Source organism: Patella vulgata, chromosome 6 (genome assembly GCF_932274485.2).
Source record: "Patella vulgata chromosome 6, xgPatVulg1.2, whole genome shotgun sequence".
NCBI lineage: Eukaryota > Metazoa > Mollusca > Gastropoda > Patellidae > Patella > Patella vulgata.
This window is the reverse complement of record NC_065884.2, coordinates 58,960,152-58,983,431: the sequence shown is the minus strand read 5'-3', so window position 1 is coordinate 58,983,431 and position 23,280 is coordinate 58,960,152. Positions and strand designations below refer to the sequence as shown.

The window sequence follows — 23,280 nt, the reverse complement described above, 5'->3', positions numbered from 1 at the left end:
GCGTCAAAATGTCTAAAATGACGATTAGCAGCTTTAAACTTAATTTATTGAATATTTGAGAATATTTGAGAATTTTGAAAAAAAGATATTATTGTGTATAATAAACAAAATGAATTATATATTATCAAATATAAATCATTATGAACTAATGACATTTTTAAAATAAAGATTAAAATGGGGTTTACCTTCCTAATTTTCTGCCCTGACTAATCTAATGAAGACAGGTTTTTAAAACGAAAGTTATTATTATGTATAATAAAACAAAGTAATTATATATCTTATTATAAAGTAATTAAATCATAAACTATACTAATATATCAAACAAAATATATAATAATCAAAATACAAAATCTAGCAAATAGAAATTATTATGAATCATTGATATTTTTTAAATAAAAGTTATTAACACCTAATAATTATATAGCTTATTTTAAAGATGAATCATTGATATTTTTAAAATAAAAGTGATCGTAATGTATAATAAAACAAAGTCATTATAAAGCTTATCATAAAGTAATTAAATCATACACTGTACTAATATATCAGAAACTTGATAGACAATAACTGATATTAATAAATATAGATATATATTGATTGATGAATCAACGCAGAGGTCGTTTTCGTTTCTACGCTTCTAAATAGATACGATTGACTAAAGACTAACGTTATTAATAATGAGTCATGATACAATCACTATAGACCGTCTGGGTTATGTCTGCAAGTCTGCTCGCTGCACTATTACCATTATTTTAGTGCCAGTTCTGTAATACTTTTGACACTTCTAACTATAGTTTAGCGCTGTTGCTTAGCTCAGGTTTTTTTCCCCAATACATGTGACACGCTGTGTGGCAGCCGAGCTTCAAGTAGTTCAAGTTCATGTAAAGGATACTGAATTTTATAGCACAATTATTCCGCATTGTTTTACATCAAAGAGGTTTCAAGATGATTTTCTTCATCGTGTAAGTATAAAAAACATACTTTATCATCCTATATAAGACAAGTTTATTAAGGTTATAAAATTTAGATAGATAAATGTAACATAGTAATCTAAGTTCATTTATTTCTATATCCTTTGATGACATGATGAAAATCTGTGAGCTCTGATGCCTCTTCAAGTGTATGTGAAGTGGTATAAAGTGTTCTGGAATCAGTAAGCATATCATGTCACTAGTTACTACTACTAAAATTTTAAGAGATGGTAGCATGAACATGGGTTCCTGTATGGTGCCAAAAGGTAACAATGTACAGTGCTCCACAAATGAAAATGAAAGGAAATGGGGTTTAAGTTAAGGGCCTACTGTTCTGTCCCGACTGGGCTAATGAAGACGAGCATACACCATACAGTGTGCTATGAGAAAAATTCTCCCTGACAGTGCCGCTATGGCTTATTCTTATATCGAATTCCAACTGCCAAGGATTCTTTTATGTGCACACCAACTGGACCCCAGTTTCCCATCCCATCTGAATGACTATATCATGGCATCCAGTGCTCAATCCAAATTTGTTTGAAATCCCTCAGCAGAGCAAAGATTTATGATGACACCTTGCACAAATACTAGTACAAATCCAAACACGATGTGCCTTTGTACATACAGTTTCTGACTGCATTTTGCAATTCATTCAACACAAAAAAACAAAAAGTAAGGTATATATGGATATAATTAATTCTCTTTTATAAAACAACAACATTTCATAACCCTAGAGATTATGTTTTAATTTCATGTTGCACAAGTGACATCTTTTCTTTCTATGTATGTAATCTTACACGCATTCTCTTACTTTCAAAACACACACATGGTCTGACAAATCTTCCATTGAAAAACAATAATCCTGTGGTTTTTATCCGTTTCTATTTATATTTTATCTACATAATACAGTTCTACTAAAAATAGAAGCGATTACCATAAACAGGAATCATGGATTAAAAAATAGATTTTCTCTCACATCACGTAGGCTAAAGATTAGGTATTAATTTCTTTTAATCTTGCTATCTAAAACTTAGCCATTCAACATAAGGTTATTTTTATTATTAAAATAACCGTGTCTTATCTTATACCTATTGTAATCTCTTTTTTTATTTCGTAATGTATATTTTCAGACAATAAATGGGTTAATATTTTGATACAAATTACCATATATCTCATTTTCACAAAATTCAGAAAGATTATAAACTGACGCAATTTAACATGATGATTATCTTGGGGTTATATCGATCTTGACCTCACATTTTATCAGAATTTATTATTAATTTTTATAGCCTCTATATTTCTTACAATTTCAAAATACTATTGTGTGTGTGTGGGAGAAATAATACAGGAAGACAAACAAGTTTGAATCGGAGGAGAAAAACAACTTGATTTATAATGTTAAATCTATAATAACATAATACTAATATCACTAGGCCTATTATACAATCATTCAACTTAACCCTCTTTTCCCGTATTTAACATTTACAAGAAATGGTATTTAAAAATCCCCGTTCAACAGTTGTACAAAAACAGATATTAGGTAGAAATCTGGTGGTTTATTCATATTCATAATGCTTTTTGTTAAAGGACAATGTTGGTGTCAGTCATTATCACATATGTGATAGAACTGGTTAAATATGTTCCAAATATTGCCCTTTAAAAGACCCTTTATCAGATGACTGATATCAATTATTCGATAAAGGGTCTTTTAACAGCAATCATTGATAAAGGGTCTTTTAACAGCAATCATTGATAAAGGTTTAATTTTCTTTTTGTTTGTTGAATCTTGTGTGCAGATTAAAAGTAAGTGAAATCTTTAACATACACAAAAATCTAAACATTTATCTGATACCGCGACCATGACTATGTGTGTGGATTGAGGACTATGGACTGTTCAGTCGATCATTCAAATGACTCCTGGCGGTAAGATTTTAAGCATCCTCTCTGAGAAGTCTTTAGTTAGACTTCAGAGGTCCATTCTATCTAGAATGATGTAAATGAAATGAAATGAAATGAAATGAAATGAAATGAAATGGGGTTTAACGTCCTACTGTTCTGCTCCTATACTGGGCTAATGAAGACGGGCATACGCCATACAGTGTGCTATGAGGGAAATTTTGCCCGGGCAGCGGCACTATCGCCTACTCTTATATCGAATTCCAACTGCCAAGGGATCTTTTACGTGCATTCCAATGTATACATGGGACCTCGGTTTTTTGTCTCATCCGAAGGACTAGACAGCTGTCCTTGTCAGGCCCTCCGTTCTGCACCACTGACAAGAGGAAACCACGTCGGAAAATCCAGATTAACTTTCTCGGCCAATGCAGGGATCGAACACCCGACCTCCAGGCTAGCGAGCCAGCGTCTTAACCACCTAGCCACCGTGGCTCCCCTAGAATGATGTAACCAAAAGTGAACTGTGAAAGCCTTCAGTACATGCTGAAATTCTGATGATATATTATAGCTTTTTGCAAAACAATCAATACAGAATCACTATTCCTGGAGGGAAATCCAATTCAAAGGTCCATGAAAATAAAAATGAAAACTTAATATGATAACAGATGGACTTCATCAGGGGAACTACTAGTATTCTCATTGCAAAGTAATATTAGGTGTTTCAGTGATTTTTTCATTGTCGCCTATGACAAAAATCATTTAATACAAGAGACAACAGAACATACACTCACAGCAGCTATGGCGTCCGAGCAGTCCATCAAGGCTGGCACATTTTTATTAATTTTTCTACTCGTAGGCAATGCAGCAAGCTTTTACAAAACACAAAACATGGTCAAAGACAACAACCCATGACATAATTCTTAAAATTATACAAAACATGATATGCTTCTAATTCCTCCTCGCGCTAACATCAACCTAATTGGCTGTTCGAATGACCAGAAATCTTTGAAAATCTATATGCCTTTTAGCAAAAATATCGCAGTAATATATATAGTGTATAAATGTCAGGTTAATCAGATGTTAATATTAGCCTCTAGAACGTCCACAAGATTTTTATAAGTGATCAAGGTCCATAACTCTAACTGTACTTATTTGAAATGTTAAATATCAATGGGTGTCTTTGTGACATGAACAGAAACGCTGAGTATCAATTTCAAGTCAATCAGCTGATAGCCACTAGACTGTCTACAAGTAATTGCGGACAACGGACCAACGGATGGGTTGTATATTAATATATATACAACCAAATTTCAATCCGGGCATATATAAAAATAATTCTATATCTTGCAATAAAATAAATAGAAATCAAAGTTTGCAGATAAATAATAACAATGGAAATGCTTATTTTTTTATTTTTCCCAATAAATCTATAAGTACAATGTATATTTAACGTTCTATTCTCAAGTCTGACATCATTTGTCGCGGGGTTATTGACTCATCAAGAATATCATTACGAAAATGTGCTGGAATCGGTGACCTGATAGATTTTCAGATTTTATTGCACTAACATGCAGATAATAAACAAATACCTTGGATCAATAGCACTATCTGTATCATGGACAAAATCTGCTAAATAAACCTACACAATTCAAATATCGTACAATGTTATTAATAGAAATAACACATACAAGAGTAGAAAAATAGAACTTATTAATGATTATCGAAATCTAATCAAGTTATCTTTCTTAATGCATGTTTTAAAGAATATTACAAAGAACAACCTAATAACATAACATCCTGGGTTTCTCATAACTTATCTACAAATAACTATTTCAAACTAGGAAGAAGACATCTATTTATTTTTTTTACTTTTTTCTTAATGCATGTTTTAAAGAATATTTCAATGAGCAATCTAATAACATAACAATCGTAGGTTTCTCATAACTTCAATAAAATAACTTTTTCAACCTAAGATGACATTGATTTTTAAAGATATTTTTCTAACTTGTACTTCTAGACATTTTGCCATTTCGCAGAATGTTGAAGCAGCTTACATCCATCGTATCAGTTAATCTTTGTATATCTAAAGAAAGCTTCTGTGAGGCAAACAAATGTATTTCTTCTCCCAAGTTTTATATATCATAAATCAATATGTAATTCTATTTGGTTTGGAAAGCCGATTAACAGAACTTTTTTTGGCTTGTTTCAGTATCCTGTATATTGAACTTTTTGGCTTGTTTTAGTATCCTGTATATTGAACAGTTTGCACTTTCATTATGCACTTTATGAACAAGCCTGGACGGAAGGCACCTGTCACAGATTTTGTCAGACACCAATTATCACACAATGTTTTTTATATAATATATACGTTGTGCAATAATTTGCGTCTGACAATGCCTGCGACTGTTGCCTTATGCCCAGGCTTGTATATCCAGGCTTGTTTATGAAAGAAAAATAAAAGACTATTTCACACTCCTCGGTTATCTTTGCATCGCAGTAAAAATTCCACAAATTAGTTGAATTTATTGTGACTCATGATACATGATTCACTTTCAGGCCAGACAAATATTAATCACCTGGCTAATTTTACATCGTAATCTAAAATTTTCATGAAATCAAATAAACTTTTATCATTAGTCATAAGTTATACTTTTAGTATTTGAAAAGCTCTAATTTCGAGATCATTTTTGCATAATCAGAGAGTCATAAACATTTTGTGTCAAACACATGAGGGACAGCTTATGAGCTGTGCCTGAAGAAACATGAAATTGAGTCCGACATCAAATTAAAAATTATTATTAGTCGTAAGTTATTATACCTTTATCATTCTAAACATCATAATTTCCGGATACATGTTAAGTCACTTTTGAGTTATCATTTTAAAAGTTTAATTTCAAGATACATGTTCATTTCCTTTATTAGAGTTTTTTGGCAAGAGCAGATAGCCATAAAATGACAACATATAGAAGCTGTGCCTGAAAAAACATGAAATTGAGCCTGACATTGCCTTTTGTCCAGGAAATCTGGGGTATGGGTATATTATCAGTATTTGGGAGCTAAAATAAAATTTTCAGTTGGTTTTCATCAATACATTTTGTAGCAGAAATATCACCTTTGCATAGAAATGACCTATCACAGAAGGTAATGTCATTACATAACAGTAACTGGCTAACAAAATGGCATTTACATCTGATGTTAGTGCCATGTAATTACAGATTCATACACAGTTTATGCCTCTGATCTGCTTTTTCCATGCAGAACTATCATTCCGTTTGTTTTTAATGATAATAGTTATGTTCTAATGTTGAGCTATTATACTTACAGATTGAATAACAAAATAGTGACCATGGCTGCAGTTGGCCTGACTATCTATATATGAATTGATAAAAAAAAAGTCTATGTTTCAAATCTGGAACTAAAATAAAGAGAGAATATAAGATAACTTACTTTGATTTCACGTTTACACCTTTCTACATTTTTAATATTGGCCAATTCTTCCTCCCCGTATAATAATATTAAAGCATGGAAGATATTATCTAGTAGTTTATTTACATGACAATCATCAGCATTATCTTCACTTGTTACAATAATCAGATTTATACTGAAAATAAGAGAGAGATGGTATTTAATGTTTACTCAATATAAACTTGGTCAATTCGAGACTAACATATGGTAAATCTTTAATCAAATTGAATGTGTTCGGGTGTCTTTATATATCAGATGTGGGAGGACAATTGAGAACCCGAGAAATGAAATGAAATGGGGTTTAACATCCTACTGAGAACCAGACAAAACCCATAAGGTTAGAACCAACTAAATACGAACAAAACTGATGGGGTTCCACTTAACCATAGTTAGTAATCCAGTCTTTTATTAAAATAAAAATATTATAATATAAAAAAATTGGTACATATTAAAAATGCCTGATATGGAAAAATAAACTTTTTTTCAGAGACAATTTCATCTTCACTAAAAATAAAATTGATGTCATGCTTCCTGACTGGGTGAAGCCCTAACCAGGATAAGTGTTTATAATAGCAATCCAACAGGTGGAGTATTTGCTACAAACATAAACAATACTCTACTGTGTATGCTATCTTAATCACACCCAAGTATATATCATAATAAACAAAAACATTTACAAGTAGCAATTGAGGAGGCGGTGAAGCGTAAATCCTAAAGTAGTACTAACTGTTGATTAGAGGCCAGTAAAACCAATCAAGAGTTAATTACTATAATATACTCCTGGTAATAAGATTAAACCTCTAGGGAGGTGGGGTATATTTGTTGTTAGATAATCATTGAGCCGTGACCTACAGGGGCTGTTTAAGATATACATGGTAAGAAGTGTTAATCAGATTATGTATATTGTTTTATTTAATGATGTAATCAATGTTTATCTTCACTCCAGTGATCATCCTAGTCTGGTATATCACAAAACTGCTACTGTATCCATCATTACTCAACCATGTCCAGTAATCTGATACACAGGGACAATATTATTACTTATTCCACTTCCACTTAAGTTTTTCTACTTTTAATTTTTAAAAGTAAGGGGAGCCCCGATGGCTCAGTGGGTACGGCATTGGCTCACTAACCTTGAGGTCCCTTATTGGATCTCTGTGTTGGCCAAGAAAGTTCATCAGGATTTTCCGACGTGGTTCTCCCTTGTCAGTGATGCAGGACAGATGGCCTGGCAAGGGAAAACGTGTAGTCATTCGGACAGGACCAAAAATTGAGAGTGCACGTAAAAAGATATCTTGGCAATTGGAATTCAATATAAGAGTAAGCCATAGTGCCACTCTCCGGGCTAAATTTTCCTCATAGCACACTGTATGTTGTGTCTGTCTTCATTAGCCCAGTTGGAGCAGAACCCCATTTCATTTCATTATTTTTAAAAAGTAAGCTTACATCATCCTTTGTTTTACACCTTATTTTTCTTTATAGTAAAAATCTATCACACATAAACTCTTGATGTCTAAATGGAATTTTCTTCAACAATAATTAAAAATTATGACATTTTATAATGACCTGTTAAGAAATGATTTCCAAACAATCTTGGAGCCTTCTGTTGTTGCAGTTTTTAATTCTGTGCCATGATTAGCAGCAAACATATGAACAGCATTTAAAGACCCAATAACAGGGAATGGCAACTGAAATAAACAGGAAAACAAAATAAAATTATTATTATTATTATAAATGTCAATTATTTCAACATGGCTTAAAAAGTATTAGCTAGCTTTGGTTATTGTTTTCTTTTCAATAAGCTTATACAGACATGGTTTATAATCAGAATTACGGATATATTAAAAGTTGCAGGTGTCACACCATGCTGTGTGCTCATCCTTTCTCAAATTCATGGCACTCCACGAATGAGACATGTTCCCATTTAAACATTTTTTATTTTGTTGGAGCCATACTGGCTCAGTGCGAAAGGTGCTGGCGACCAAGAAAGTTCCCAGGATTTTTTTATTGTGATCTCCCCTTGTCAGTGGAACAGGCGACGCCACAGAACGCTTTGGTATGCACGGAAAAAAACCTTTGATATTTGGAATTCGAAAAAAGAGTAGGCTGTAGTGCCGAAGCTTGGGCAAAATGTCCCTCATAGCAGACTCCAGGTGGTATGCCTATCTCCATTAGCCCTGTTGATGCAGAAAAGTATGATGTTAAACCCCATTTCATTTTGACAACCAGTTAACACAGAATCAGAGTAGTGTACAAGTCTCATAGTGTTTCTAAAATACAACCAATCGTGTACTAGTATTCTACATATCAAAGAGTTTTACATACTTTCTGCCCTAACTAGTGTACAAGTCTCATAGTGTTTCTAAAATACAACCAATCGTGTACTAGTATTCTACATATCAAAGAGTTTTACATACTTTCTGCCGTAACTATTGGCAGGCTGCATAAGCATTGGGAAGTGTGGAATAAGAAATGTGAAGTCACAACATTTATGACATGCTTCTATAAATTATGGTGTCTAGAAATGCAATATCGACTATGTGACATCAATATTATTATCTATTATGTGCTTATTTCATATGAAATAAAGGTCATATTGACATGTTTGAAACATTATTGCAACATTGTTTTGTTTTTCCCAAAACATCTTGTTTACTTTCGATTTGTTTACATTTGGAAAAGTTTGAAATGCGGGGTGTCTTACCTAATTGACTTTTAATTTGATTATGGAATCAGTCATCATTAATTGATTAGGTTTCTGTTAAACTAATTATGACATTTAAAAAGCTTACCGGTTTCAAATCGCCTTTGGAACGTGTAAAGAGTGGAATACCACCTCCAGAAGTAAGGCAAATGAGATAAGCAGCCATTTCTAAACAAATCCTTGCGCATGCAATCGCGCGCCACGCGTTGAATCATGGGTAAATAAAATGGCGCTGTGACTTAAACGATGCGAGCAGCTGTCAAAGAGGTGACTTAACTTACGGGTAAGTTATCTTTATTGACATGAAAAAAAATGAACTGTCAGTGTTAGAACAAGACTTGATATATATGTCCTCAAAGTTTGGATAATTATTTCAATTAAATATTGTCTGTAAAATGAAGTTATCTAACTCATAGTTTGCGCTATGTATGACACCCAATCCATTGTTTTGGATCGCGCACATGTTCGAGTGTGTGGTAACTAAACGTTTTTGTGCTGTCATTTCGTCACATTCTTTCACACAACATTTTGACAATTTGGGGATATTGTCAAGACAAATAAATATTCTATATGTATGGAATGATATTTTAAGTTTTAAATGCATTACTCTTCGACAGAACTGGCACTTTTATGTATCTAATAATAGCCATCATCGCTCATTGACAAAGTGTTGTACGTGCGTAATAGTATACGGTATATTGTCATGACCCAAGCTATATCGATCGGTTTCAATACTAGTAAAGATAGGCATAAAGAAATAAGAAATCTTTGTGACCGAATCGTATAACAAGTCAGGCCGTAAGGGAATCATTGCTCCGTACGTAAGTATCATGATTTAGCTTTTATTTACAAACTTTTTGCACAGTAAATATAGTTTATATGTAGGGGACCTCCCACGGTACTTGAGATAAGGGAGGGCTTATATGAATGGGTTGGTAGCTTCATTGATTATTCTGGCGTGTGCCACTGGCTGTCCTATCACTTTCTTTGTGTGTACGCGGGATATTGGACATATGTCACTTAAACTATACCATGCTTGAAATATTTTACAACACATTTTGACAGTTTGGTTTTTGATATTCGATTTGTATACTAGTGTTTCTGGATCCAGTGGAACTAAGAAGAAAAAAAAAAATAACTTTTGAGATTTTTTGAAGTGGCATAGGATTGTACTTGGACTTCTTTGTATGGTACTTTATTAGTACCACCATTATAGTAACTCAACTGAAGCCTACATTAAGTCATTGTGCCTTTGTGACAGTTAGTTAGATAGGAATCAAACGACTATAGATAGACATTCATAGATCTACAATTTTCAAGTTGATATCCTCAAAACATTACTGAAAATTACTGAGGATTTTCTTAACCCTAGGTAAAGTGATATTGATTTTTATTTTTTTTATTTGTTAATTAATGTTGAATTGAAGTGGAATGCGATGTCTGAATTGTGCATTAATTTGTTTTAATAGCCTGATGAAGTTAGGCAGGCAGTCGGTATGAGTCATCATTGCCCCTATTTGCACACAATAGACCCTCACCAGTAGCATGAATATGGGGAGAACTTTTTCTTTGTCTGGAATTTTTTGCATGAAAGAATTCAAATTTAGGCCAGAATAAAACAGATTACGTGATATTCTTAATTTTTATTTGATTATGTAATATAATATACCTAATTCCATTAATTTGAAATGTCAAATTTGAAAGATTTGTTTTTTAAAGGATTAGTTTATTCTTCCTTCTGCTTTTCTGTCGTTGATTTTTTAATTATGAGTCAGATTTTTTTCAAATTATTTTTTCTCCCTGACTCTGTGATGGAATTACAGACATTAGGTTTGATTGAGCCCAAGTGGTACATGCATGTTGTTAGGAGCTGAAATTGCAAATTCAGTTGATCCGCATGAGTGATTTTGACGTCATTCTGATTGTAAATGCAAATTGTGTGTTACTGCACACTTTAGATATACTTGATAAGAAATTATAAAATCAATTAAGAGTTATCTTGATAATCTACATTTTTAAAATTTAAAACAATTATGATGAATGATTGATATCATTAAAGAAAGATCAGCTTTGATAAATTACATCAATAATAGATCAGGAAATTAATGATGCAGTAAGCAATTGATAGGAAACTTTACACACAAAAAATAAAGGAACCCAGATGTAAAAGGTCATTTTTGTCAAAAAATGCATTTGAATACAAATTAATGAAGAAAAAAAAAGTTAGCACATGAATGTTTTGAAGCGAAATGTTAAATGCATTCTTTCTCTTAAATTGTTAGTAAATTGCTTTAAAAAAGATTTAAATGAATTTTGCAGAAACTTTTTTCCTTTATTAAATTGTGAGAACAAAGAAAGTTGAGAACCGAAGTAAGATTTTTGTCATGTAATGGACGATAAAGCACGAAGAATAAATTAATCATTTTTTTACATTTATAACAAGACCTACATTGACGTATTGTTAGTGATATCGAATCAAACGACAGATCAATGCCTACTTCATTACAATTCATCCCTGTTACAATGGAGAGAAAAAACCAATTAAAACATCATCAATATATATGAAGTATATTGAAACGGGTATGAAAAGTAAACATTAATATCGTACTATATAATGTGAATATCATGTTTGATTTAATTGATTCGCGTAAACAATAGAAACTATATCAATATATAAAGTCAAATTAAAAATACTTGGTGAATGGAACAAAGAAATAAAGGGTGACTGCATAATAATCTTGATGTGTTATACTTGATAAGTGTATGGGGTATAAGTCTCCCATATAATAGCAGTAGGAAATAATTCCATTGTTCTGCCAGTTTCCCTGCAATCTTTGCATTATCAGTTGATTGACAGCCATATAATGAAACCCCCACTGTTAGGCCAATACTATTGGTCAATATCTGACAACTAGATATTATATAATCGAAAGAGATATTTTACTATGTACAGTTTATTAGAATACACCAATTGCTTTTATGGCAACAGTTACATACTGGTTTACATTTTATATCTTTAACTGTTAGTATACTTGTACATGGTTTAATATCAGTACATAGCTATTAGCTTTAGTGGGAACTTTTTAAACAAAGTGGTATCAGGTGTTCTAGATGTTTTAGCAAAGTAATTCATTTGATTATCAGGTAAGTTTTTAGAGTTAGTTAAGTCTTTTTTTGCAACTTTAACAGTTATCATGTATACATGCGCATGGCTACTGTCAGTATGAACTTCATAAGTTGTATGCTTTAGGAGGTGATATCAGATGTTCTTTAGTAACCAATTTATTTGATCATCTGTTAAGTTTTAAAAACTTATTGAACACAATTTTAGTTCTTGGTCGATTTTATTAAAAAAAAGTTGTAATTTTTATATGCAGTTTATTTCTTTTTTATTTCATTTTGCTATGCTTACATATACAGTGTAGTTTAATTCCAATGCTTTTGATTATCAAGAAAGTTTTTAAAGCTTACTGAACACAAATTGCATCTTTTAGTATACTTTCTATTTTCTTATCTTTACTTTCGCAAAGTTTAATTGTAAAATTTGTTTAAAAATTGGATTAATTCTTTGAATGTTAAATAGTTTTGATGAAATAGTAACTTGTGTCTTTCGTAATTTTCTGATTTATGTAGTTTTGTAGACCTGATAAACTTAATCATTCATTATATACAAGAGCTAAATCTGCCTATTACAGGTCTTTCTGTAGGCCTTAAATGTTATCTAAATTATTAATTAGACATTAATTGACTTACCAAGACCATAATCAACTCTCTCTATGCCATTGGATTCCTGAGCTATTAGAGGATTTGAATACATTTTATGGTGGATGAAAGAACCGTAAAAATTCTTAATCGATACTTTGTGTATTATCGTAACAATAGTAGTAACGATGATCGAGGCTAGCCTAAAAATGAATCGCTAATATCTAAGTTCAGAGTGAAGTAATTTGACTGAAATTTTAAGCATATTCTCTTTTCATTATCTATTTTTTTTAGCTATTATAGCGAGAACTGTCAGCTCTTTATCTAATCTTACCTAATGCTCCTTTAAGTTTCTGAAAGGTTTAAAATCAAATTGTGAAAACTTTATTCAAACAGATAGGTTACACTGACAATAAATTTGAAGAGAAGTTAATTCTTGGGTTTGATTTAGTTTTTTCATGCTGCATAAATGTATTTTCAATATAGTCCATGCATTTGACAATTGGATTGCAACTGTAACTGATAACCAATTGCTTAAAGTTTGATAAGATTATTTATTTCTCGAATACCAGTATCGTTTTATATAAGATAAATTGGTTGCTTACACCATGCTTAAATTTAACTGAAGCTTGTGGAAGTTTTTAATACAATTTTTATCATTAGTTTCTCCGAGTTACAAATAATGAGACATGTTTGGTTTTATATACATCCAATACGGGTGATAATTAGGTAACTGATATCCAATTTTACATACTTTATCACTCTAATCCATTTCTGGTGGACAGTTTTATTCACTGCTTCTGTTTTATAAGCAGTTTATTTTGTCAATGTCTTATAAATATACATTGGATATTTGACAACTAATTTACACATCGAGAATTGTCCAAATGAAACAAATGGTGTTTCACTTCTTGACAGATCTTTATTGAGACTAAAAAAGTTTTTTTTTCATGAGATATATTAGAATTGAACATCACATCTTGCAAAACGGGTTCATGTATTGGTAGGAGATCAGCTGATTGACCTTACATTCTGCACACAATCTTTTATGGAATCAATCCCCTGTTCAGGCCTGGAAATGAGGCAAGTGTCAGAAGACCATGTCAGGCACAAATTATTGGTTTGTCAGCCACAATCCCTCTGGTGGCTGTCATTTTTTCTGGTACTATTTGACTTTTTGCAGTGTCTTGATATCTTAGTCCGGCACAAAATGCAAAATATTGGGTACTAGTTTTTCAGTTACATCAAAGAATATAATTTCTGGAACTGTGTCAATGTCATTCAAGCACAAAATATAATTATGTAAAATCAAAATTATTTTTTTGAAACAATGAATAGCAATCCAGAAAACGATAGTGCCGCTTTAAACTTTTATGATCTTTTATATACATGTACTATTGGTGATGAGAATTAACCAATTGTATTCCACTTTATTTTGTCAGTGCGTACATATGACATTACCATTTCTCACTCATTCTTGCATCAAAGTTTCCAGAATTGATTTTTCGAAATTAAGTTCACATAAATCACTTACATGCAAGAAGTATATTTTTTTAACAGGGATATTAGTTCAAACACTAATGAAATTCTTTAGAAGATATTTTTTTAAGCACATTGATTTATAGTTGAGAGTGAAAGCTGGTTGTTTAAGTTGAGAGTTGACTGACAGTTGAATTACGTACTGTTATTACTTATTGAAACTGATTTATTTAACTGTAAAAAAGCCTTAAAACGTTTAAAGTGAATTATTAGAATTCTTGATTCATTGAATAGGGAATAGTTGTGGATGAGATCGGTTATATTTCAAAGTTAGTGCAAGATATGTGAATAAAACTGGACCCTCATACTCCAGGAATGTGCTGTCAAGTCACATCACCCTTCTGAGATCTTGTTGTAAGAGTTCTTGTGGATGTAATTGGTTATGTGCTGATTAGGATTAACCAATGACCAGAAGGTTAACCATCTTTTCTTTAAATTCTTTAATGTTATAAAAAGTTGACCTGCAATTTGACTGACAATTGTAGAGGGTGGAAATCAGAGAACTCATTGAGTCTGGTAATATGGTAATTTCTCCATTCCTGCACATTTAAGAGCATATTGATGATATACCAAATTATCTGCAAGCACCATAGATCATTCAAACAAGGAAGAAGGGGTGGGGGGATTTTGTTGTGGAAGAAATATGTCGCTTGGATCAAACCCATGACCATATTGCAGACAGATCCCAGGTTGGATCAGGGCAATGGTACCGATTGCATGTCACAACCACGTTTGAATAAGAAAGATTGGCATATGTTATAAAATAAGTACATGGCTATGCTTGAAGTAGTGAAATTGGATCAAACCCCAGATCGGATGGACGCAATGTTAGACCTACCGATCGCACGTCACAGCCACCCTTGGAATAAGAAGGATTGGTGTATGTACATTTAAGCATGTTTTGAAAGAAAGGATTGGCTGTGGAGTAGTAATACATCAAGTAATGTAGTTTATATCGAGATGATATTTATATAGAGCTGTTAGAAAGCTTTACAATGACTGATGGACCTATCAAAAACTGTTGTTCTGCTTATACTGATGTATATTAAAAATCAATAATTTCTATTGACCAGGAATAGAGTTTATCTAGCTAGAAATATGATATATTTATTATATAGCAGGCAGTCATTAACCATTCTAATGATTTATGAATATGATATTTACCATGTAGATTTTAAGAGGATATAAATATCTAACAGCATCGATTTCATGATAGATTGAACAATTGAAATTTAAATATTATCGTGTCAGTATATAGTAATAGATTGGAATCAAGGGAATAATGTTTCATCTTATGTAATATTATATAAGTAACTATACAGATCATATTAATGATCATGCAGATTAAATTGGATTTCAAATTACAAATAACTTCCTTGGTTGTGTAGAAATTTAGACTTTTGAATTCAATCAATCAGGGTCCTTATTCACGAAAACTTAAACTAAGATACAATCGAAATTTTAAGAAATACTGCAATTCGATTGGCTGACCAATATGCAAATTGGTTATATGCAAATTGATTTTACTGGTCAGCCAATCGAATTGCAGTATTTCTTAAAATTTCGATTGTATCTTAGTTTAAGTTTTCGTGAATAAGGGCCCAGGTACTTTGGAATCTTTACTTGTTATGTTCAGGGTTTTTTGGGGTTATTATCCACTCGACTAAAGACACTTTCCTTATAACTGGGAGTCACTTTGATTCAGGCACTGGCTCGCTAACAAGGAGGTCTCAGGTTCAATCCCAGAAGAAAGTGTCTCAGCTGGGGTGGTTGTAGGGCGGATGCCTGGCAAGGAACAATGTCTAGCCATTCGGATGGAACTAAAAACCAAGTTCGGGTGTCAACTGTACATCTAAAAGAACCGTTGACAGTTGTAATTTGATCAATGTTAGACAGAAACGCTGCTGTCTGGGCACAATTTCCCTCATAGCACACTCCATGATGTATGCCTTTCTTCATTAGACCGGTTGTTGCAAAAAAAAAGTAGGACCTTTAAACCCCATTTCATTTCACTTTAAACTTGATCTGAAAAATCCCAAATCTTCTTCAATGCTCACAATGAGATGGAAAAAAAAGATAGTTAGAAAATCCAATAAATGTTTACAAAGATTGTATTAGCTCGGAAATATATAGAATTTATAAAATGTTTATGTCATTCAATATAAGTAATAATGGTTATTGAAACTTCAGATCCATTTATAATAATACTATGGGTGGAATTATATGTCATGTGACTGGAATAAAAAAACAATGACAGTTACGAATAAAAGGTACAATCATGGATTTTATAAATATATGTTTTATTACATTGTAAATTAATGTTGTTTTGGATGTAGTGATATGATAAAAACATTGCAAGAATATACAGAAATATTTATAGATTCTATTTGACATTTTCCGATATTGTTATTGAATTAATATTTTTGTCTTTTAATTGGCAGACTTTTTTTTTACAAAACAAAATTATTGTAGCTTCAGTTATTGACATAAATTAACTATCTTTTTTATAGTGAATCATAATATTCCAATCTTTTGACAGAAGGACAAGTGTTTCTCAAATAAATACAAATTTTCTTTAAGGTAAAGTTTCTATTATCCATGTTCCAAACTTCAAACACAAAGAAAATCTGTGTTACATGTGCATGTATGTTTCAAATTAAATAAATTTTCAATAAAGTGAATCCGTCTTGTGGCCTGAGGCCTTCCTCTTACATCTGGTCAAGAGGGTGTAGACGGACATAAGCCTAACTCATTCACCAGAGCGTTAGAGAAAATGTTTTTTTAACACCTTGGGTTAACTTGATCATCTAACTTTCTATCATTTTGGCGCCCAAATTATCACTGACCATAAAATCACAATGGGTATGTCCACCACAGGGTTACAGCTACAGGCAGTTAATTTACTTCACTGACCATAGTTATGCAACAATGGATTTCCCAGTGATTAGTAGACCGTGACTAGTGGGTAGTTGTGGCTACTGGATCTGGGAGTGAGAAACATCACTCTTCCACTTATCCAGAACAGTTTGCCGCTTTGCTCTCCTGTGGCTCTTTAATTGGTTAATGACTAAAGACGTGATTAGCTCATTAATTAGTTAGTAATTAGCCAGTAAGTGATAATCTAAACATTTACGTACTCTATTGAGCCTCATAGTCCAGTGGGAGTTGAATCTGTATTGTTGGTGGAGTGTTTAATAAACACCTTATTGATATTTGTTAATAGGTTTTACCTGATAGAAACAGCGTTCTTTTACATTCTTAAATGCTGATCAGTATGGATTTAATTGAGATCATTTCTAAGAAGAGATAATGCTGTTTTGGCTTTTGTTTTTAGTTTTCAATTTGTGATTTAATTTGTTAATTTCAATGAACATTTTCAAAGTTAAACACTTTCAATAATATGAGATTTGAGCCTGAAATGAACATCCTCAAAGTTCAACACCTTTGATGATATAAGATTTGAGCCTGAAATGAACATTTTCTTAGTTCAACACTTTTGATAATATGACATTTGTGTCTGAAATCATTATTGATTTTTGAAAAATTGGAAACATGTCACTTATGATGTAAACAAAAAATGATACCATCTGCACACTTATATTTAAAATTTTTAGGGGATTCCCCTGCAGTCTTAAGTTATTTATCTATATCATTATTTATATACATGAGGAAAAGACATTTGAGAATAATGACATGTACACTTTCAATTGGACACTCAGTGCCAAACCCATATTTTAAATATCTTTTACATATATAGATGCAAATAACGTTGCAAATAAAGTTTTTATTACAGTTTTCTGAGAAAATACATATATATGACTGTATGTACAAATATGGCAAAGGAAATTATGTGGTAAAGGACATTATATAAAAGGGTCAACAGTAGCAAAATGTTAAACATTTAAATGACTAGGGTAATAATAAGTAAGGAAGTACGTTTTCGAGGTCAAGGACAAACATTAATGATTTCCTTATTATGAAAAAAAAATGCAAAGATTAAGAGATTAAGAATAGTATAATTCTTTGGAAAAATGAATCATTTCAATATCATAGACACCATTTGGAATATGTAACACACAACTGCTATTTTAAACCTTTAAAAATTATGATCTCTTCTGCAAATGGGGATTAAGAACAAGTCATTGTCCGTATGGGGGGTGACAGTCAGTGTAATTAAATCGCTGTCAAAACGAGAACAAGAAGAAAGTTGTTAATAATAATTTTAATAATAAATCTAAGTCTGAAGTGAGTCGAATATTGAAACTGTTAAATAACCATATCGAAAGTTAGAGATTGATTTGCAGAGGAAGCCACTTTGAGTAAGGTGTTGGCTCCCTAACAAGAAGATCTGTGGTTCGTTGTTGGGGAATTTCCAGCATTATTTCACCTTTTCAGTGGGTGCAGGATGGAGGTCCTGGCAAGACAGTGTCTAGTCGTTCGGATGGGATGGAAAACTGACACTGGCGTGCATGGTATTAACAGATGGTATTCGAAATATAGATCAGTTTAATCAAATTGATCAGTTCAGTTAAAGTTTATACATCTTAAGAATTTGCTAACATTTAAAAAGTGCTTAATATGCTTAACTGAGAAATTGATTGTTGAAACTCATCTGTTAATAGAAAAAAGTCAATTATCTATTTTATGTAAATTTAATATAAGAGAAATGTATTTAGAAAAAATTAATGAATTAATTTTTATAGATTCAAGAAATTTCCTTTATTAACATTTAAATATTGGTTGATTCAGGTATTGACTGACACATTGAAACTGTTAAGTGAGAAGTAAATTATCTATTTCATGCAAATTAAACGATAAGAGAGAGTTGTTATTTTGCGAGAAACTTCGTAGAAAATTGATAAATTGTATTGGTAATTGTCGAGAAGAATACAGTAATTTACCAATATTGATTGGTACAATATATCTATTACCATGTAGAAGTAGAATTTAAAACAGTCACTCTCCTCGTTAACTTGTTTCATACATATAAAAACCATGACAATTGGAAATTGAAAAAGAGAAGGTGGAAACTCCGCTAGAGGCAAGCTTCTGCTCTCTAACATTGCATGTACACTGTATGACCTTATTAACAAGACTCTTATGTTAGTCTCAAAATGACCAGAGTTTGCATTGACAAGACATTAAAATTTGTTTCATTAAAAATATACCTTTTAACTGTTAAGTTTATTAAGCAAGAACTATAAAGATTTATTTCTTCGTACAGAGATAGGACCTGATTACTCTCACAAAATGAAAAGTTACTCGTTGAGAAAAGTGTTTCCCGACCTTTTTTACCCTGCACTTTGTTTTGATTTTCCAAAAGAATGTGCATCTGACCATGATCGAAAAATTAATATAGACATATATACGATATTCAAAGTTTAGTTATAAGTTTATTGCAAGTTTTATTCACTTGTTACTTACTTCAGTGCGAGCCTTGCCCTTGACGCTCGCTGGGGATTTGGTTGATTTTTTAAACCAGCTTTAAATTATTTCTAAATATCCATACCCCTCATTCTGAAGTCCCACGCCTTACAAAAATATTGATATTACCTTGAAAAAGACACGTTTTTAAGCTTTCACATCAGATTTCAACTGAATTTGGCATATATCAAGGAGAAGGAAAGAAAATGGGTAGGAAAAAATAATTCAAAGTTGCAAAACATTTTCTTTATTTAGGTTTAAAAATTGCCAGATAAAAATATTTGTAATATATGGATAGTTGTTATGTTGACAATTTTAAAAAGAATTGAACAGTTTATGTTTTTCACACCATTTGTACAATATTGATACATGTTTGTGACACCTGTGTTCCCACTAGGAATTGAGGGATTTAGGTGAAACATCCAAACATCTTAAACCCAGGTGTGGTGTTAAACACAACGATATTTCTTCTTACAAAATCCTTATATGCTGGCTTAAATTTAAGATTTCAAATAAATGTTAAATTCGGATGAGGTTCTTTTGACATGTCAAACTCAAAAGACAAATAAGGAAAAAAAAAATAATACTCATGATGTGATGTCTTTGGTGAGAAACGGACATTTGGCCGAGTATTGCCAAGAAATTATTCTAAGGCCTTAACATAATTTGTTTTAAGGCCTGTAGTTCGTTTGCACCATGACAAGTTCTGTCAACATGATTGTGGCAAACTTGTACGTATGTATATTATTTAATTTTAGGCGTCAACATCAAACAATTGTTGTTTTTGCTGGGTAAACAGACACAATGTAACTCGGGTTGGTTTTAGAATATAATACAACACAGTTATATGATTATATTGGTTTTAGAATGATTTAGATCGATAAGAAGTATTGGGGCTATACTTTAAAATGTTTGCAGCTTAGGACCGTATCAGTAGACACCCACCAGTCGCTTAGCTCTCTGTTACAGTTTGTTACCAGTCAAAGATCATGGGTTTTCTCTAGGTTCCTTTCACAGCTAAAGACCCATGAGTAAGTGAATTATTGAAATCAAATTGAACCATATGTTGTTAGTCCTGAAATGACCTGATTTGTGTTTAGTTGACGTTAAACCACATATCTTCCGCTCTCTCAGTTACAGTTTCCTTAAATAAAAGGGGGCCTGAGCAAGATTTTTCTCCCAAGAAAAATTATTTAATTTAGAAAGGCAGGAGACAGAAATATGTCTTGATCCATCACTGACAGTTTAATTGTCCATCTGATGGACTAGACAGTTTTGAAAAACTGCATTCTTTTTTCGCATGTATTGCTTTGTTTATCGATTCAAAGTTGCCCCAACAAATAGTAATAATTGATCTTTCGATAGCCATTAGCATAATGTGCAACAATAGATAAGAGTTAATTGCAAACTCTGCGATATATCTGATTCTTATGGCATTGGTATCAAAATAATATTTTCATGCATTATAATAATAATCGATGTGGGGAATTGACATATGAAATTTAACGTGAGATAACAGATCAATATCGTAATATTAGATGATGAATAATTGAACTATATAAATATTGCATGTTGCATGATGCCAATATAAACACAAATACATGTAGATAAACACTAACTCCTTTGTTAGAGAACTTAAAACATATAATATTTCAGCGATTGGACAAATCAATGATACGCTCAAAAGGATCAGGGTTTCGTATTTTCTTAAACCATTTGAGTAATCTGGTTATAGGTTTGTGTTAGATGTGTTCTTCGCCAACCTTCGTCAATCGGAGTGCATTTGTTTAACTCTTGTTTACCGTTCTCCGTTTTTTCATGCCTGCTAGCTATTTACATCTTTTAACTTCTGTGCACAAGAACAATGTAAGCTAACTAAGACTTGTACACTTAGAAACTCGCGACACCGTAAGCCAGAAAGTCGAGTTGATATACAGATTTATCCATTCTGATGTTTCACCTGGCACTACCTGGACTTGACGCACAGCTCGCCGAGGTCTATTAGTACACTGTGCCACCATGTTTTATATATGAGTCAGAATTAAGGGTTAGGATTTTAAGACAGGGGGGCTGTTTATTTAAGTAAGATGTAGATGCCTCGGAATGTATACAGCTGCGTATGTACCTAGGTTTTCATCTGTTGTGTATTTAGTATTTTGCTAGGAAGAGAGGTAAACATCTATATCCTGTTGACATGGGCTATAGGCATTGCTAACCGTTCAATACTCAATCCACCTGAATGGCCTACAACAGTCATATTTGTTTGTTTACGGAGCTACATCTTTTCAGTGCATACTTGTAAAAACTCCAAAATTTCATCAGCGGCGCATGCCACCAAGTTGTTTTTTTAAATCGACGAATGATCTAGCAATCCTCTGACCAATTATGCGTCTCTTTGCTGAAAAAACTTAAGGTAATTAAAGCCAAGAATCACTTCTGTAGTAAGTTAAACATGTTGGGTTTGTGTTCAACATAAACCATCTCCACGAGAAAATCATATCCTCTTTTGACTTCAAATACCTGCAGATGACAAATTGTGGATTTTTATTTTCTTTCCATAAAAACAGCACTTTTTAAAAATTTGAATGTTGGTTAAACCCAAAGTAAATAAGGGGGACGTAACTCTCAGATATAAACATTACTAATGGAGAATTGGAAAAACTTGATTTACATGTAAAGATCATATTGATTTAATGTTTTTTCACTAACAAGGAAACAGTGGAGTTCACATAAAAGCAGAAGTCTATATGTGATTTTAAAGGCACCTGCAAAGAAACGATCATTAATGTGTTTATTGACTTTTAACAAAGGTTCACTGTTCTACATTTTCTTATTTCAGTTTTAATGCACTTATGAATGTATACTATACTCTGACTTACAATTTTTATTTACCAGTTTAGAAATATACAGAATGTACTAATGATGATCCACACATGAGAAGTGGTTTCAGGTGTATGCATACCCTGCCTCAAAAACTATACAAATTACAATGACATGACTGACAAGTAAATTCTTGAGTCAGAGCATTGGTGTTGAGTATACTTCATAATATAATCCTGTTTACACTACAAAATGAAATGGTATTGAGTAAAAACCTGGGACCATACCAAAAAGTTTTCAGTAGTGTAAATGGGTCAGACAGTACACAGTCCAAATCAGATAGATCCACAGAAATGAGGTGGTCTCGATCCAGAATCATGTATGGTGTGGTTAAATGTAAACCACTGGAATGTAAACCACTGTATTACCTTTGTGACTATCACAATAGCTGGCTTAATTTAACTTTTCTGTGAGGTTCCACACATAACTTGACTGTGATAAGAATAGTTAATGTAAATGGGTATGGGTATGACTGCTTGAATTTTATCGATACAGTATACAGTGTTAGATGGCTGAATGGTCTAAGGCACACACTTTACATCATAAGGTCTGTCATTGACAAGGAGTAGGGTTGCTGTTCAACCCCCTCGGTTTTCTCCATGTTCTCCGGTTACCTCCCACTGCTAAGACCACTACACACAAGGAAATTATTGAAATATAATTGAACCATGTTAGTCCCAAAATGACCTAATTTGTGTAGAC

The 23,280-nt window shown here is 32.3% G+C and overlaps 2 protein-coding genes across 3 annotated transcripts in view; one reads left to right on the top strand and one right to left on the bottom strand.

Moving 5' to 3' along the window:
* The window catches only part of LOC126823749 (protein fuzzy homolog), a 118,333-nt gene extending 109,116 nt beyond the window's left edge, over window positions 1–9,217 (bottom strand). For both annotated transcript variants that reach the window (XR_007681291.1, XM_050552719.1), the window contains exons 1-3: window positions 9,122–9,217; window positions 7,896–8,017; window positions 6,312–6,465 (exon numbers count right to left, since the gene is read on the bottom strand). Coding sequence is in view for 1 of the 2 variants with exons in the window: in XM_050552719.1 (XP_050408676.1) it covers window positions 6,312–6,465; window positions 7,896–8,017; window positions 9,122–9,199 (354 nt within the window). In the remaining variant the exon portion in view is untranslated. The remainder of the gene's footprint in view (window positions 1–6,311; window positions 6,466–7,895; window positions 8,018–9,121) is intronic.
* Window positions 9,218–9,235: 18 nt separating this feature from the next.
* The window catches only part of LOC126823743 (uncharacterized), a 43,536-nt gene continuing 29,491 nt past the window's right edge, over window positions 9,236–23,280 (top strand). Inside the window, exon 1 of the mRNA XM_050552711.1 lies at window positions 9,236–9,316. The gene's annotated coding sequence lies outside the window, so the exon portion shown is untranslated. The remainder of the gene's footprint in view (window positions 9,317–23,280) is intronic.